The sequence below is a fragment of the Paramormyrops kingsleyae genome, chromosome 19 (genome assembly GCF_048594095.1).
Source record: "Paramormyrops kingsleyae isolate MSU_618 chromosome 19, PKINGS_0.4, whole genome shotgun sequence".
NCBI classification, from domain to species: Eukaryota; Metazoa; Chordata; class Actinopteri; order Osteoglossiformes; family Mormyridae; genus Paramormyrops; species Paramormyrops kingsleyae.
Genome location: NC_132815.1, coordinates 8,611,286 through 8,627,327, shown reverse-complemented (window position 1 = coordinate 8,627,327; position 16,042 = coordinate 8,611,286). Strand labels below are relative to the sequence as shown.

At 42.4% G+C, this 16,042-nt stretch overlaps 1 protein-coding gene across 5 annotated transcripts; it reads right to left on the bottom strand.

Annotated features, from left to right (window-relative positions):
- Window positions 1–432: 432 nt before the first annotated feature.
- znf512 (zinc finger protein 512) lies at window positions 433–12,668 on the bottom strand. Of its 5 annotated transcripts, none has more exons than XM_023831549.2 (16): window positions 12,107–12,668; window positions 11,192–11,290; window positions 10,827–10,882; window positions 7,754–7,812; window positions 7,218–7,390; window positions 6,533–6,616; window positions 6,336–6,440; window positions 6,043–6,167; window positions 5,541–5,627; window positions 5,351–5,446; window positions 4,867–5,034; window positions 4,461–4,658; window positions 4,256–4,357; window positions 4,091–4,153; window positions 3,540–3,638; window positions 433–2,636 (listed from the first exon to the last, which is right to left on the bottom strand). In XM_023831549.2, the coding sequence occupies exons 2-16, from the start codon at window positions 11,277–11,279 to the stop codon at window positions 2,226–2,228; spliced, it is 1,914 nt and encodes a 637-aa protein (XP_023687317.2). In that variant the 5' UTR covers window positions 11,280–11,290; window positions 12,107–12,668; the 3' UTR covers window positions 433–2,225. The 5 variants fall into 5 exon arrangements, with proteins under 5 accessions (XP_023687317.2, XP_023687319.2, XP_023687320.2 ...); XM_023831551.2 differs by having other exon boundaries at window positions 6,336–6,437; XM_023831552.2 differs by having other exon boundaries at window positions 7,245–7,390.
- Between the last annotated feature and the right edge of the window lie 3,374 nt (window positions 12,669–16,042).

The following is a 16,042-nucleotide window of genomic DNA, read 5'->3' as shown; positions in this document are numbered from 1 at the left end:
CAAAATCTTTAAAATACTTACTATAGCTACTACAGTACACCTGTGCTATGTCTATATCTGTATCTGACTAGTCACTTTGAAAATACAATTACTTACCAAGCACACTCCTGAAAAAAATACCATGGCCGTAGATATTTTCAAAAATGCCCTTCTTTTTCTCATCTACGGCCTTCCTAACAAAGGAACAGGTTAAATTCCTGGGATTTGAATTGGAAAACTCCAAGCCCAGCGGTTTACCCAATATCCTACAAACATTCACTGGCCATGCTTATATGAACCGACCACTGTTGCACTGTAGAACACTGCGCCCTCCTACAGCATCCATCTAAATATGGTGTAGGTTTGAATGACCACTGAACATTTCATAAGGAAATACCAAACAGAGACAAATGGGAAATAAAACTAAAAAATACACCCAATAAGGCCAAATAGTAGTGTTTACATGTACATTTAATTCAAGGTGTTAATCATCCATTTCCTTTACCTAGAAAATGTAACAGTAGAGAGCTTTTGAATAATACAAAATAATACAAATCAATACAAGTGCAATACAAGCAATTCAAGTAGTAGTGTATCTAGTCAAAACAATCTAATTGTTTAAGGATAAGAGAAGCCACAACAAGGAAAATATAATTCCTTAAAAGAATAACTTTTTAGAAAATAAAACAGTCAAGCATGGCAATACGCTATGAGCATAGTCTGAAAAACTGGTATATCACACAGGGGAAAAAACTCACTGAATCAAGTGTAGCAACAGTGACTTTTCCTTCATACGGAAGGTCAAGCAGTAGAGTCCAAGTTAAAAGTGCATACATCTTCCTTTGGTTACCCTAATTAACTGCTATATATACGATTCTTAAAAGAAAATTTCAAAATGTAGCAAAGTAACATTAAAACAATACAGCACTTTTTCAAATGAGCATACAACAATATAATGATGTAAAATCATTTTAGAAAGAAATATAGCATTTTGAATTGGTAAGGGAACATACGGTTACGTTAAAAGCTGTGATTATTAAATCTGACTTGCTGGATTGATCCACAATAGCTACCTTAGCAATGTCTATATAAACAGTAACAGCTACCTTATAACAGATTAGAAAAGCATAAATATTATCTTCATTTTGAAGCATATACTTTAACATAAATACACAAATATTACGAACTAAATCAAATATCATAACTCCATTATGCGTTAATATGCTCCACAATCCAACAGACAAAGTAAAATTATTTTGCATGCTATTGATATACACTGTATATACAGAAAAGAAACCAACTAACAGCCTGTGATGTGGTCAGGGGGGGGCTACAAAATGTTTAAATGGCAGGAAACCTAAGCTGGGTTTTGGCTAAATGAAAAGGTTACAAGTGGAAGACAATAAAGAAATTTTCAACATTGTTTGGTTTTGTATTCATTTCTTATTCAGCTGGGATATTAAACCATTTTCAGTGTGAGTCACCCCCAGAACAATGAAATTTTTTTCATAACTCTTTTACGCATAAAAGCAACAGAGACAATAAATGTTATTTAGGACTCTCCTTGATGACTTTGGTAATCTATGAAATCAGGGGCTCATCTAACTGAATACTTGGTTTGTCGTTTACAGTGACACCCTTTTTTTGCTGTAGTCTTGGCAATCATGTTCATATCCTCAGTCTTTTGGTACATGTAGGATATTCTGTCCATATAGCCAATCACTCAAATGGTCAGTCTGGGGCAGGAATGAGCTTGATCATTGAAATTCATGGTGGGACACTGTATCATTGGGCCATGAACGAAAAATATTCAATGGGAATGAAATATCCATGGTTGATTTTGACCCCAAGTGCATCCCAGGTCTGGGGATAATTTAGATACCAATTTCATGTTACAACTGCTTCATTGAATGATATATTCTGCATGTACATTGTACTGTACATTTCATTTAAATTACACAACTGATGCGTTAGAGGAAACAATTTAAAACTACCTAGATGACAAATATGTATGGGATTTTCAATTTATTTTTCAACTACCTTCCTGTAGACAGACATGATGTCAAAATAAGATGAATAAGATGATATTTTAATACCCAGAATTTGCAACAGAAAATGAATAGTGAGCTTAGTTGTTACCGTGGTATTAAGCAGCACCTTAAAAGTGACACTGACAAAGGGACCTCATCGGCCTTTAGGAGTCAGAATATCCAGGACGCAGTTCCCACGGTGACCTGTGGGTGGAGTTAGGAGGCGCTCTTGGCCTGTTTGGCAGCATTGGATTGGGCCACAGGCCTCTTCAAGGCCCACTTGTCAACCTTGGGGGGCTCGGGCTCGTCGGCCTCGGACTCACTGCTGGAGCTGCTGGAGCTGGAGCTGCTGCTGGGGCTGTCGCTCCCGCTGAAGTCGTAGCAGTCCTTCTCCCGGCCGCTGGGCGCCTCCTTTGACTTCCGCTCTCCCTCTATGGTCCCCAGGGTTGCCTTCACACTGGACACAGGGCCGGCTTTGGCCTTTCTATCCGGCCAGCCCTTGGGCTCTGGAGTGAACCTCAGGGACGGGTTCTGTTCCGCACTGGCTTTGACACGATCCTCCTTGAGTTTCCTCTTCAGGAGCTTCTCAAAGCTCTTAGAGGGTTTAGAACTTACAATGAACCAGTCCTGATATGAGCAGAAACATAAAATATCTAAATATTACCCAGTAGGTTATTGGTTCAATGTTTTAGGCTCAAATCATGTTACTACAGGCTATTCACTACAAGCTGTTCACTTTTTCAACAAGTACTGCTGATAACCGGTTAAGCGGTAAACACTAATGGCTCAGCTAGTTTCTTGGTCATCTTTGACATTGTTGAAACCCCAGCACAAAAGTATTCAGAATAAAAGAAACATTTAAATAACCTGGAGAAATCCAACCTTATTACAGGACTTTGCAAAATTTTTAGGCAGTCAAAGAAAATTGTGCTTAAATGATCTTCATATTGATTTAAAATTATGATATTACGTCTAGCAAAGTGTGTCAGCTTAGCCATTTCAGATCTTGTCTGAAAGCCACCCCAGTATTTGCAGTAACCGTCCAATATACTCACGCATTACTTGACTAGGCCACTGGCAAGCCACAATAGGCTACATAATGCTTCATGAAATTATTTAACTAATTCAGTTAATTAATTAAGTGAGCGGGTGGTGAGCAAGTACATGGAATGGCTGGGGTGCCTCTGAGGAGAAGTTTGGGAACTGTGGTGTTCATCTAGCCATCCAGGGTTGGGGCCATTCCGGAATGCATTGATCAATTCCAGTCCAAATCAGGAAATGGAACTGGAGCTGGGATTGGAAAAAAAACTACGGGGAACAGAATTGGAGTTGAATTTGAATTTCAGGGAGATTTAAGTTCCAACTCCAGTTCCATTTCCTGATTTGGACTGGAATTGATCAATGCATTCTGGAATGGCCCCAACCCTGTAGCCATCCAGCAAGATACCAGTAACTTTTCTGAGAGCGCGTTACAATTTCACTTGAACTTCTGAGTCATGCCTTTTCATGAAATTTCTATACATCACTTACCTGGGAATGGATGGAGTTGATATGATATTTCACCCCACTCTCTGAGCTGAATTCTTTCTCGCATATCAAACATTTGTACTTCCCTGCCTCAAAGTCCCCCTGGACAAAGGAAACCAATAGCAATTCAAATTACCTCGTTCATACAGAAAGTGAGTAATTAATATGAAGCTTAAGCAACTTTTTAACTTTTTTCTGTCCGTGTGACATCAGTTAACCATGTGGTTCAGGAAAATAAGTGTCAATAATTAATTATCACTGGGGCGGTTCCTTCAAGGGTCTGCCAATTGTACCCTATCGTTACTGGTTACAGCTCTAAACTTAAGATAAGAAGGTCCTTGGGTCAAATCCTAGAACGATACAGAATTCTCAACCACCCCAGTAATAGTTTTATTTGAAAAACATCTGTTTATGACACAAACATACCTTGGTACATTTTCCAAAGCAAAATATGAAAATAGATAATCTAACTTTTTGGATCGGGGCATTCATTGAGGAAGACAATGCTATTAAAATGTACAGGGCAATTAGGCAGATGTTTGAAAGCACAGTACCCTTGAGCAGAGTCCAAGATGAGCTTTCAGCCCAGAGACACTGGAGTAGACAGAGTCACAACCCTGGAAGAGACCATAAAGTTGTTGCAGGATGCACACATGAATGATCCCACCAAAACAGCCTCCCGACAGTTTCTCCCCATTCAAACCCAGCAGCTGCCTGACCTGGTTTGGACACTGCACTCTGTGTTGGAGCTTAACTTCATTCTTCCACTTGCGGAGAACTTCCTGACTGAAAGCAGGTAGCCCCGGTCGCGCATACTTGAGCTAGGGGTTCCAGGGAACAGAAACGTAGCCATGTGCTTATAACCAGGGTTTTGAAACTTAGGCCTACAAGGCCACAGTTAGCTGCTCATCACACCCATTGTACCTTCTTGTCATCTGGGACCAGGTCCTGCTGCACCTTCCTCTTGGGCCACTCCTTGAGCAACTCCTCACTGGCAATCTCCTGCAGGTGGAAGATGGCTACCTGGGCAGATACCCTCTTCACCCTCCCACTAGGGGTCCTTTCTGGGTCCAGTTCCTGTTTTGGTGGCATCTTTTCATCATCCTGGGCCTTCAGTGGACTCTGCAGAAAAACACAACTACTGCTAGACTCTAGTCCATGAAGACACTTGCTGAGGATTTTTGAGTTGCTCGTCCTGGTAGCAACCAAAATCATTTTGGAAACAAAGATTCCAACCAGGCAAGCAAGCAAGCAACTAACCAGCCAACCATGTAAACATTGTTCAGTGAACACAAGCCATGTTCCCTGGGAGTGGGAGCCAGTGACTCACCGGGCTGTGTTCAGACTTGACGTGGTACTCCAGGCCTGCTCGGGATCTATAGGCCTTCCCACAGTGTCTGCAGTTTAGCACCAGCTTCTCCAGCTCAGACTCCTCCTTGCCGCATTTCCTCGTGTGGTACAGGTAGCCTGTGATGCTGGTGAAACTCCCACCGCATCCCTGAGATTCGGGACACAGGGTGACCCACATCGACATTTCCTCCCCCGCATCACGGCCTTCAAGCTGTGCGCATTATCAACCTTATAATGGTCCAAGCGACTAGAGGAGGTGGGGTCAGGAAATCTGATTGGCTGGTCCTGTCTCCTCTACAATCTGATTGGTCCAGAGAAAGAGCCAATCTTTTTTCCTTTTGCCCTCAGAACATTTTTGTCTAAGCCAAAACTCCCACCAGCTAAAAATGTCAGCTAAACAAGAGAATGGCAAAGTCATAATGTAGAATAAAAGACATGAGTTGGAATGGTAAGGAAAGGCATACCTCATTCGAGCATTTCAGTTTCCCCATCCTTTTTAGCACCTTTCGGAGATTTTCCTTCACAGACTGGTCATCCTGCTCGTTGTCCTCCGACATGGGCTAGAAAACGCAGCAGAGAAATGGCCGTGAGCCGGACTGGGCCTACAGCACATCTGCAGGGGCGATTCTCCAGTGCATGAAGAACGACCATTACCATGTTCTTATGCTCCGCCATGATGTGATACTTCATGCCCGTCAATGACTTTAACTGCTTCCCGCAGTGTTGACACGTGAAAGGATTCTGTTGGATGTAGAAGAAATAATTAATCCATTCGTTTAACCAGGCGTGGACTGGCCATCGGTTTAGGGATTTCCCCGGTAGGTCGGTCTTTCTTCCTCAACCCTGGCACTGTATAGCATATATACCAGCGGCACCCAACCTATCGCAGGAGATGATTATTCGACAATGCTTAATTTCATTGGTGGCCAATTGGTTGATCATGATTGGCACAAATATACCAAGGAGGACCCCCCACTCGGCAGTAAACACCTGGGCTGGTTTGTGTTGCCAGTCCGCCCCTACATTCAACCATCCATTCATCCATCTTCCAACAACTTATCCTGGAGAGGATCTCAAGAAAATAAAATTAATGAATGATATTTCGGCACAACTGAACCCCGGTATGATAACAGGTGGCATGGATGGTCATACGTACCACTTTGCAGTTTGCCATGTGCTTTTTCAAGCCATCTACAGTTTTCCTGCTGACGGTTTTGCATCTTGGGCACGTGACTCGTCCTTTGTCCACAATCTGCAGATTCCACTGCTCCTCCTGGCTCCCTGTCCAAACCAATGGCAACATGTTGATGTCACTGTGCAGTAGCTGTGACCTACAGCACACTGCCAGTAGATGGCGGTATTTCTAGCACTATTCTTAAACACTCATGAAGCACAGTTCCTTCTAAAAGGGAGTGGGGGGGGGGGGCAAGTTGGATGAGTGCCTCCTACCAGGAGTGTAGACTGGAAGACCCTTCTTTGGTGCTCGGTCTTTGGACGTCGGTTCAGGGGTTCTTTCTGCATTTTGGGGCCTCTGGTTTCGTCCCGGAGGAGCTGCTGACAGATTGAATGATAAGGTATGATATCAGTCATGCCATTAAAGTATCTCACATTAAAGAAAGACAAAAAGACAAACCATTTAGCAATACCTGACTGTTTCACTGCATCAGCCAAAGCTTCTCTGGAAAGCTTGCCGTCTTGCCCAGCCTTGCGCCTTCTCTTGGTCACGGTATCTGGGTGAGAACGACACCAAGATGCCAAGACATTGCCGACATCGGGGGGCTGATCAGCTACTGAATTACAGCACACAGGACGAGAGTGAGTGTGAATATTTCACTCTGGCAGCTTCCTGTGTCCCTCACGTGTCCAGTGCAGAGGCGTTTCTAGAGCAGAGCGTTTTTAAGGTGCTTCAATAATTAACTTTTCCGAAGGTACTCAGAAAAGCATTTTAATTGCTACAGACAAAAAGCTGGTGCTAAATGAGCAGCTAAATGTGCCTGTACTACAAAGCGGGGTTACTGGCTTATCAGGGTAACTTGTCGGATTTAAGGTACCACAGTTTAAATGGACTTCGTTCACTTACATTTTGCCCAGAATACCTTAAATCCGACAAGTTATCCCGATAAGCCAGTAACCCTGCTTCGCAGTACAGGCCACTGGTTCATGGGGTTTAACCTTTGTTTTGAAAGTAATCGCTGAATATGAAAATACTTCAGGCTGTAACTTTTTCAATAGCCTTACAGCCATCTAAGCAAGATAGGTAGTTAATCATTTCCATTGTCGTACACTTTAACAAGCAACAAAAAAAAAAAAAACAGGAAATTAAGAAAAGACCTTTTCCGTCATGGCGGGAGCGTTCACCTGGGCCTGTCTCCAAGCGGGGCCCTCCACTCCTTGCCTCTGCCTGGCATAACGTACTAGCAGAGCCCTCGCCGCCATTGGCCAGCCCGAGGTGTGACGCCCTACTGGTGGAGACCTCCGCAGGCAGAGACGCGGGGCACTGGGACCTGGGGGAGACAGCAAGGAGCACAGCCACTGGCCAGGCGCCCAGTGTACATCACTGTCGCGACCCGGCATCCAGCATGTGATGCGACACTGCGACAAGCCTCAAAGTAAAGTGAAGGGGCCACACAACCGGTTTATGGAGTCACCAGAATCACATCAGGCATTACCAATGTCACAATTATTTTTCCATGTAGCATCTAGCAGGCCAATAAGACTCCTAGGGACAAACTAATTAACAGTAAGAAGCGTTAAATATATACATACAAACGTGCAGAAGTCTTGGCTACGTTAGTCAGGACTCCTGCTAGCCACAACGGTAATGGTCACAAACACAGCTGCTTAAATACCGTCCTTCAGACACTTACGATTTCCTTTCATACGTTCTCTTTATCTTTCGCCCCTTCTGCTGCTCTGCCTTGTCAGACTGTAACAGGAGAGCAAAGGGGTTTATAATTCAGGGACAGAGTGTTGTAACGCCTGTCGGTTTCTGGCTAGAGGAGGAGAGACGGCAGCTGGAAACAGAGGGTAACATTCAGCAGAAAATGCCTGCAGGTAGGGGGGCCGTTGATCTTTGACCCCCATGAAGAGTATCTTTTTATAACTCTCGTGACAGTTCAGCTCAGCTCTTTGTTCCTGTATACAGGCAGTCCTTGGGTTAAGAATGTAAGCCTTACCGAAACGTTGTACTCATGAACTGACTGCCATAAAGCCCATTATATAAAAAATTTAGGTTAAATATACAATGGGTCGTAATAACAAACATGCACACTTTGTGACACTCGCGAAAACACTGCCTGGCTTGTCAGTTCAAGGTACAGTGCAATACCATTACTGTATAATAATAATAATTTTATAATTGACTTACCTACAAATGTGACTTTAAGACAGACTTAGGGAACGGATTTCGCTCATAAACTGGGGACTGTAAGATTGTAACCGATAATTGGTTTTAACAAGCGCTCTGGGGCAATAATGTTGGGATGGGCACTACATAGATAATTGGATTGAAGTAAACGATACTGAAAACAATGACTGTATGGATGAAGTCATTGCATGCATGAGTGGGGTTGACTGATCTCAAACTTATTATTTTTTTTGCGAAATCTCATAAGTAATAATAAACACTGGTCTACAGTGTTGCCTTTACACTGCTCTGTCGCTGACAAACCCTCCATTAGTGTGACACCTAAACAAGAAATGGTGGCCATTCATTCACATCCCTTCCACCTCATCCCACCAACCTGCATTAGTAAGGTGACACTTCTAAAAATCACCTCTTTGTCTATTTGTGTTTTGACAGTCGCAGCCAAGACCTCAGATACGCAACCAGGCTCCCATCGATACTATTTTGTTTGCGAGTCTGGGTCTTACCTGGCACAAGCTGAGTGACAAATATTCCCAGAAATTAGATAGTGTATCTTTAATGTTCCTATACGCTGTACTGCAATTGGCCAAGATATTTAAACACAAATCTGTCCCAGCCAATCCCAGCAGTTGACTCTGAATACATTTAACAGAGTCACAAACTACAGTAGTGTAAATTCATTGTTACTGAGAGTTTATCCATCCATCCAGTACAGGCCTATGAAAACACAGTTTTCATGCACAGTATATAAAAAAGTACACCCCAAGTAAATATCACAAAAATGTTAAGTAATTTTTGTTTGTGGCCACAGCCCAAGAAGAATGAAGACATATAATTCATAAAAAAGTAATGTCTAATCAAACAATAATGATATGTAATATCAAAGTGCAACATAAGTCAGTAAAACCTTTATTAGTGACAATCCATTCATTTTATTATATTTCTGATGACTGATCGATTTTCCTGGGCACTGATGATACCAGTGATGCACAATTCTGTGGAGAAACTGTCTGCTGTTCCTCACAGACTGTTCTTTTCAGCTGCTCTCTGCTGGAGTGGTTCGCCTCCACCTTCCACCTTAAAATACCCCAAAGGTCTTCTATTGGTTTTAAGACCGGGGACATTCTTGGTCAGGTCATAGTTTTCATTTTTTTTCCTTCTTTAAACTCGTGTGATTTTTCCAGTGCGTTTGGGACTGTTGTCACGTTGGAAATTTCCTCTCCTGCCAATCCAGCTCCCTCACACTGGCAGCCAGCTTTTCACTCAGTGTTTGGGTTTGCAAGCTTGCATTCATGGCGCCATCTGTAAATGTCATCCTCCCTACACCTTTTGCACATGTGCGACCCCATATCTGCACCCATCCACCTCCATGTTTCACAGTCGGCACAATGCAGTCACTGTGGTCATCCAGGTCAGGTCTACACCATACATGCTAGACCCCTTTCTGACTCAAATTTATTCTGGTTTCATCTGGCCAAAGAATGTACTGCCAAAATGAACAATAATAATAAATACTTTTACTGATCCTCTTGGAGAGTGTCTCTCTATGCCTCCCTCAGCTTGCTCTCTGATGGTGAGAGTAGGCTGGCCGCAAAGGGCAGCCACCTGTTGTGGCGCTGAGGGAGCTGGGGGTTAAGGGGGGGGGGTCACAGATGTACCGAGGCTGGACTCAAACCGACAACCTTCTGATCACAGGTACGGCTCACTGAGCCACGCGCTGCTCCCAAAATTCTCTTTATATTTACTAGTAAAAGTTAACCTTACAGTTCTATGCCTTTTTGTGATTAATGGTTTCTTCTTGGACGCCATCCATAGCGGTTGACTTCATGCAATGTCCTTTGCGTCGTCTTTGTTTCATTGCAAGTTTCTGTAAATAGCAAACTGTGCATAGTGTCATTTTTCAAGGACGGCCACTGTGCCTTCTGTTGTTGGTAGGATGTCTCCTCTAACCACTGCCGCCACTGTATTTTGGTTAATGTTCAGTAACTTGCTGATGATCTTGTACCGTCTCCCATCTCTATGAAATCTTACAATCTGGTTCTAAATTGGCCATGCAACTCCTTACCATGTGGAGACATATTGCATTAGGAACAACCCAGACCAACACTGGGTAAGCTGTGCTTTGAAAGCCGTGATGTTCACATGCTATAACAGAATGGAGATACTTTATTAATCCCCATGGGTAAATTCTCCTTTTGTTATTTTTATTTTATATCCTTGTCCATGCAGTTTGGCTTTATTAGGAATTACACGTGCAATCACTTTTGGTGCATTGGGTTTCTACCCTGGTGCCCTTATTTTCAGTGCAGACAAACATGTTTGTTTTAAGACAGACATAAGATCAAATACCAGGCACTTCAACTTAAAAGTATAAAAAAAAAATATCTATAATTTAGAATAATTTACCATTTTAAAGATATTGCACAGGGGTGTACACAGTATTGTTATATACTGTAAGTTAAAATGACAAAAATTTGTACACTACACGCGTTATTTAATTTAACGCGTTTTCCCTAACATGGCAGCTCAAGCAGACATTTAAAAAGGGTTAGAAATGGCAAACCTTTCCTTACCTTCGATGCACTCTCTACTTTTGATTTACACCTCTTGTCCACATTGCTGCTGGAGTCTGAAATGCACGATGAAACTTTAACACTAAATATATTTCCTCTCATCTATTATTGCATTAAAACAACAAATTCTAAGGAATAATTATGGAAACTGCTTAATTGCCTTTGTTGTACAAGAACACATAGTTTGGGAGTTTAATGAAACATTATTTACTTCTTTGACCAACTAAAAACTTTAACAATTTATACAGAATAGTTAGTGAAGCAAAATAAGTTAAGGGGTTGTTCATATACTCCCAGGATATGAATCTGCGCACACTGGCCACAGACTGATGGTTTACACCAGTAAACTGCAAAGATAACAATACCTTGTCCATTCCCTTTGGGGTTTGCCCTTGAACCCTTCCTCTTCCTGGAGGCCTTAGGAGCTGACGCATTCTTTGACTTAAGATCCATCTAAATTACACCTTACGCACGAATACGGGAGCAAACAAGTGGTCACACGAAGGAACAGACTCTTAAGGTACAAACTCAACTCGCGTCAAAGCCTTGAACCAATCCATACATCAACAACAGTGAAGACAATAAATCCCATGCCGCACAATCAAACTTCAAATCAGCAGTACAAGTAATAACGCTATTCTTCAAACACTCATTATTTGCCAAGCAATTATTCTACTGCGCTGTCAGTTCTGCGAACGTTAATGTTGATTAGTGCGGAAAAAACTGGCACAATATTAAAAAAAAACAAATAAATAAAAACGCAGAAGGCAACATGAAACTATTTCGGATTCGTTTCACCGGGGTATTTGGGTGTGTAATATGCATATTGTCCGTCTTGGCTGCCAGATTTTGGAGGACGTTACCCTATTGTCACAACAGTATATTGTATCAGTCCTTGCTGGGGGCTGGACACGATGTTAAAATAGAGAAGCACTATAACATCGGAGACATTTGTGCATGGCACCGTGGAACACTTGTTGCACCAACAAACATGTGTGCACAATTTATGCTAAATTAACAAAATCACTAAATACAGTCAGAACTCAGAGATGCCCGTTATCTTTTTATCAGGGCAGAAACACAGTAGTGGTGTGATACGGTTGTAGAGCCACCATCATTGTCGGCAATCTACTCAAATAAACGTTTTACAACGTTATCGAAACAGATACAATTTATTGCACAACAATATTTCCGTCGCACGCGCAATCTCGCAATGCTCAAAAAACTTAAATTGTTGTGAATTAATGTCAAATGCTGCACCGTAACATGTCTACCCATACCTCTTCCTTGCTTTCAGATAGGTTTTTTGCTCCCTTTCGTCTCGTCGGTATTGTATTTGGCTATTTTGTCCTCCAAATTGTTTTTGCTAAACATTATTCGCATCGGGTTTGCAGGGACCACACGGACGCGATTGCTGGAAAATCCTTATCAGCTGTACTTTAAAAGGATGATGATAAGACAGACCCACTCGAATTCACCATATTACCATCCCCGCGGCGAGATGACTTCATTGTCGTAACGCCCTCTATTCCGTATTAGCAAATGGGAGATCCGTCTCATTCATTACTCCATAGGGGGCGGCTCCACGCCATCGGCCAGTAAGGAACAGCTGTCATGATACAGCCCAAAAACAAGAGCTCTGCTCCGGTGCCGACAGATATAGGAGATGTTAATTAAAATACAACTCCGTAGTAATTTCGGTTTTGTCATGCAGTTAGTTTGCTATGCGTTTCACCCTTGCACAACAGCGCCGATTACATCGCGAGCTAGAAGGTCATTAGATGAACAATGAACGCTAGTGAATGCCGTGTAGGTCCCACGTTTGTCTCCTGCACCACGGTTGCATCGAGCTGTTTTTTTCGCTCTGATGGGCTGCTCGTCAGCCTTAAAGAGTCTGGCCACCCTCCCCTGGCCTCTTTCATTAACAGGTTGCTTGCGTTAGCAAGCAGGTGTACCTAATAAAATGGCCGATGAAAGTACTGTAGCCTATATTTTTAATTAGATTATGGAGCCACCCGTATTGTGTCAGTTATAATACAAAACATAAGATAGATCATTTGCAAATTGACATAATTTACCTTGAAAGATATAATTCATTACGTACCACAGGAAGACAGAGTTAATTTTCTCATAGGTCAAAATTTCATGGAAATGTTTACATTTTTGTCATCAGACAGGGGATAAATTTGGGGGCTATTGCATGATTAGAGGAAAAATGTTGCCATTAAGTAGGACATAATATATCTGGATAATATATTTAAATATACAATGGGTATATTATTTAATATGTAGCTAAATTCTTCTGTTATGTCAGTTACATTACAGTGGGGATCAGGCCCAGAGTGGGACTCATTTTCCGCCCCAGAGTTTCACATCCAATTCCACCCCATTTTGTGTTTGTTCTGGGAACGAACTTTCATAAATGATGCCACCTTTCATATTATCCCAATAACATTATTACTGACATTTCAGGCAGAAAATAAATAGCATATTGAACTATTAAATCAGCTTGACTTCCTCAGCCTCGTCTGGCCTCTTTTTAATTTCCATCGTTTGAGGAACCAGCAACAGAAAGTGATTATTGTGGGACCTTCGCAACTGCGCACTGCGCTCAATCAGTTCTAAATGACGAGCGATCACACTGACAGGCGTGCTGTGTGTTTGCATGTGTCTCTATGCAGAGCAGTTGTGGTCTATTGCATGTGTGTGTGAGTTGTAAAATTATTTCCTGCTGGCTCAGTTTTAATTATTTTGTTGATCAGCACAACCGCTACGAAGCCCCCCGGAGATTCTCTGGAGTCTCCCGATTGGCCTCTCTGGTCCTGGTGGGTACACCGTACCTCAACGAGCTTAAAATAAGTTGGTTGGTTGGAGTAGGTCTATGTTTTGCTTGCCATATGCAGAATGGATCACTGGCATTTTAATTTATACTATTCAAACAGTTTTGGTAGCTGACGATCAGTCTGTGGAGGCCCCTGTCCTCGACTCCCACCCGATCTGCATTGCGCCCGATATGGGAGTCGGTTGCCGTGGTTTGGGCATCTATCTAGGATGCCTCCTGGCAAGTCCAACTGGGAGGAGGCCCCAGGGCAGACCCAGTACACACTGGAGAGATTACATCTCTGAGCTGGCCTGGGAACGCCTTGGGATTCAGAAGAGCTGGAGGAGGTGGCTGGTGAGAGGGAGGTCTGGACAGATCTCTGCTTAGACTGCTGTGCCCACGACCCGACCCCGGAGGAGCGGAAGAGAATGGATGGTTTTGATGGATGGATGGATGGATGAATGATTGAACTATTCAAATAAATGCTACTTTACATATATCCGTTGATGCATTTAATTGGACTGCTGACAATAGCAGATTGAATAAAATGACTTTCCAACCTAGGATGTAACAGAAATTACACAAATTGCCTTTAAAAAGCAGCAATACAGTTCGTAATCTAGATTTCTTTTTTCACATGTAGCCATTTACCTGCCATACTCGTGATTGTGATTATGGTCTGGCTTGCTGATGTCACATGGTCTCTGTCTGTGCTTCACGTAACCTCTGTACAATATCAGCTCTGCGGAAAAAACTGATAATGTTCGTCTGCAGTATTTCTTTAAATACTCTCAGTTTTAGGTTAAAACATCCTTCTAATTAAACTTTGTAATTCATTTCTAAACAGGCACCAGTTGATGGGGTCAGCTAACTTTAAACGAACAGTGGGATTTGTTCTGTGTACAGGTTGTTCAAGGTTAATTAATTAACTAAGTGCTCACTTGGAAGCAAACTCAGTACCTGAGAGTTTAGGGTAAGACCAAGACCAAATTTGAGGAATAATGACAAATTAATTAATTTAGTTCCCAGGGGCTGCCCTACCGTAGAGTTTCTGAGCCGCTAAATAAATGGGAATTAATTCTAATTTATTTGGACAAAAGTGCTATCCGAGTGACTGAGAGTAATTAAAAGCTGGTGTAGGCTGAAAATCAGCATACTCTTTGAGTCATAGGGAGAGCAATTACAAACAAGCATCATGGCATTTGGAGAAGAAGTCCTACACATTTCAGAGAATACATTTTAATTTTAAGATGACTGACTTGTAACATTAGATTAGATTAGATTAGATTAGATTAGATTAGATTGACTTTATTAATCCCACAATGGGGAAATTCCTTAGAAACAGCAACAATAATAAAAAAGACAGTATAACAGGATCCATAGGATCAGCAAAAATAACAATATAGGAACAATATAGACAATAAAAAAAAACAAAAAAAAACATGCATCTATCTAAAACAAGCTTAAGAAAACTATATGATAAACCGAATGGAGAGACCACAGCAGACTTTATTCAGAATCCTGTTGATAAAACCGAAATGTCTTTTGTAAGTTTCAGTGTACGCAATCAAATACTATCACAAAGAGGACCTTCTGACTATGATGGACTATGATGCTGAAGTTGGCTACTGATTCACACCTTCTGATTTGTCTGGCTTGTAATTTGCAGATTCTTATTTGCTGGCTGAAGTTGGCTTTTTATTCGGATAGCAATAGCAAGCTAAAGGGTGTGTTCAGTAAAGTGCAATTGCTGCCCAGTTACTGTGGCCTATTTTGTTCATGATTTGTACTCGAGTAGTAAATGAGTCACTAAGTTACTTCTGCTTCTTCAAGTAAAGTGTCACCAAATATTTTTTTTGAAAAATTGGTCAAAAGCCATATCAGGGAGGACAAATTCATTCCCTATAATATTTCAGTTAGTGAGCACCACCCATCACAAAACATATGTCATGACCTGCTTGATACGTGCTTCCCGCTTCCTGCTTGCTCGCCTGACATGGATCATCACAGAATGACAGACCTCGACAAAGACGCACCTTCTGCAACGGAGAGCGACCGCATCGGTTTGCTACAGGAGGTCATCTACTGGCTGAATGTGCCCGAGGTCCAGGAGGACCCTGTGGCACTGAATCTGGCCAGCCGGAGTGGAATGTCTCTGCCCGGGAACGCGCACCTCGTAGGTGAGGTACGCGAGACCCTCCGGCAGCTGGTGGAGAGGGTGACGGAGAGAAGGCTCCCGCCGATGTCGCTCAGAGCCATGGGTCCTCTCCGAGGTAACCCAACCCCTGCTGTCAACCACAAGCCGGAGATAAAAGAGGAGGCCAAAAGAGCAGAGAGAGAAAGGAGAGCCGACAATCTTCCTCGGGACCGCCTCTCTCGCCACTCCTCTCCCCTC

Coding starts and splice junctions, on each gene's coding strand:
- znf512 (XM_023831550.2), bottom strand. CDS start 11,279: ATGGATCTTAAGTCAAAGAATGCGTCAGCTCCTAAGGCCTCCAGGAAG. Junction 7,813..10,826: donor AAGTAGAGAGTGCATCGAAG/GTAAGGAAAGGT, acceptor CTCCTGTTACAG/TCTGACAAGGCAGAGCAGCA. Junction 6,168..6,335: donor TCTTCCAGTCTACACTCCTG/GTAGGAGGCACT, acceptor TGGTTTGGACAG/GGAGCCAGGAGGAGCAGTGG.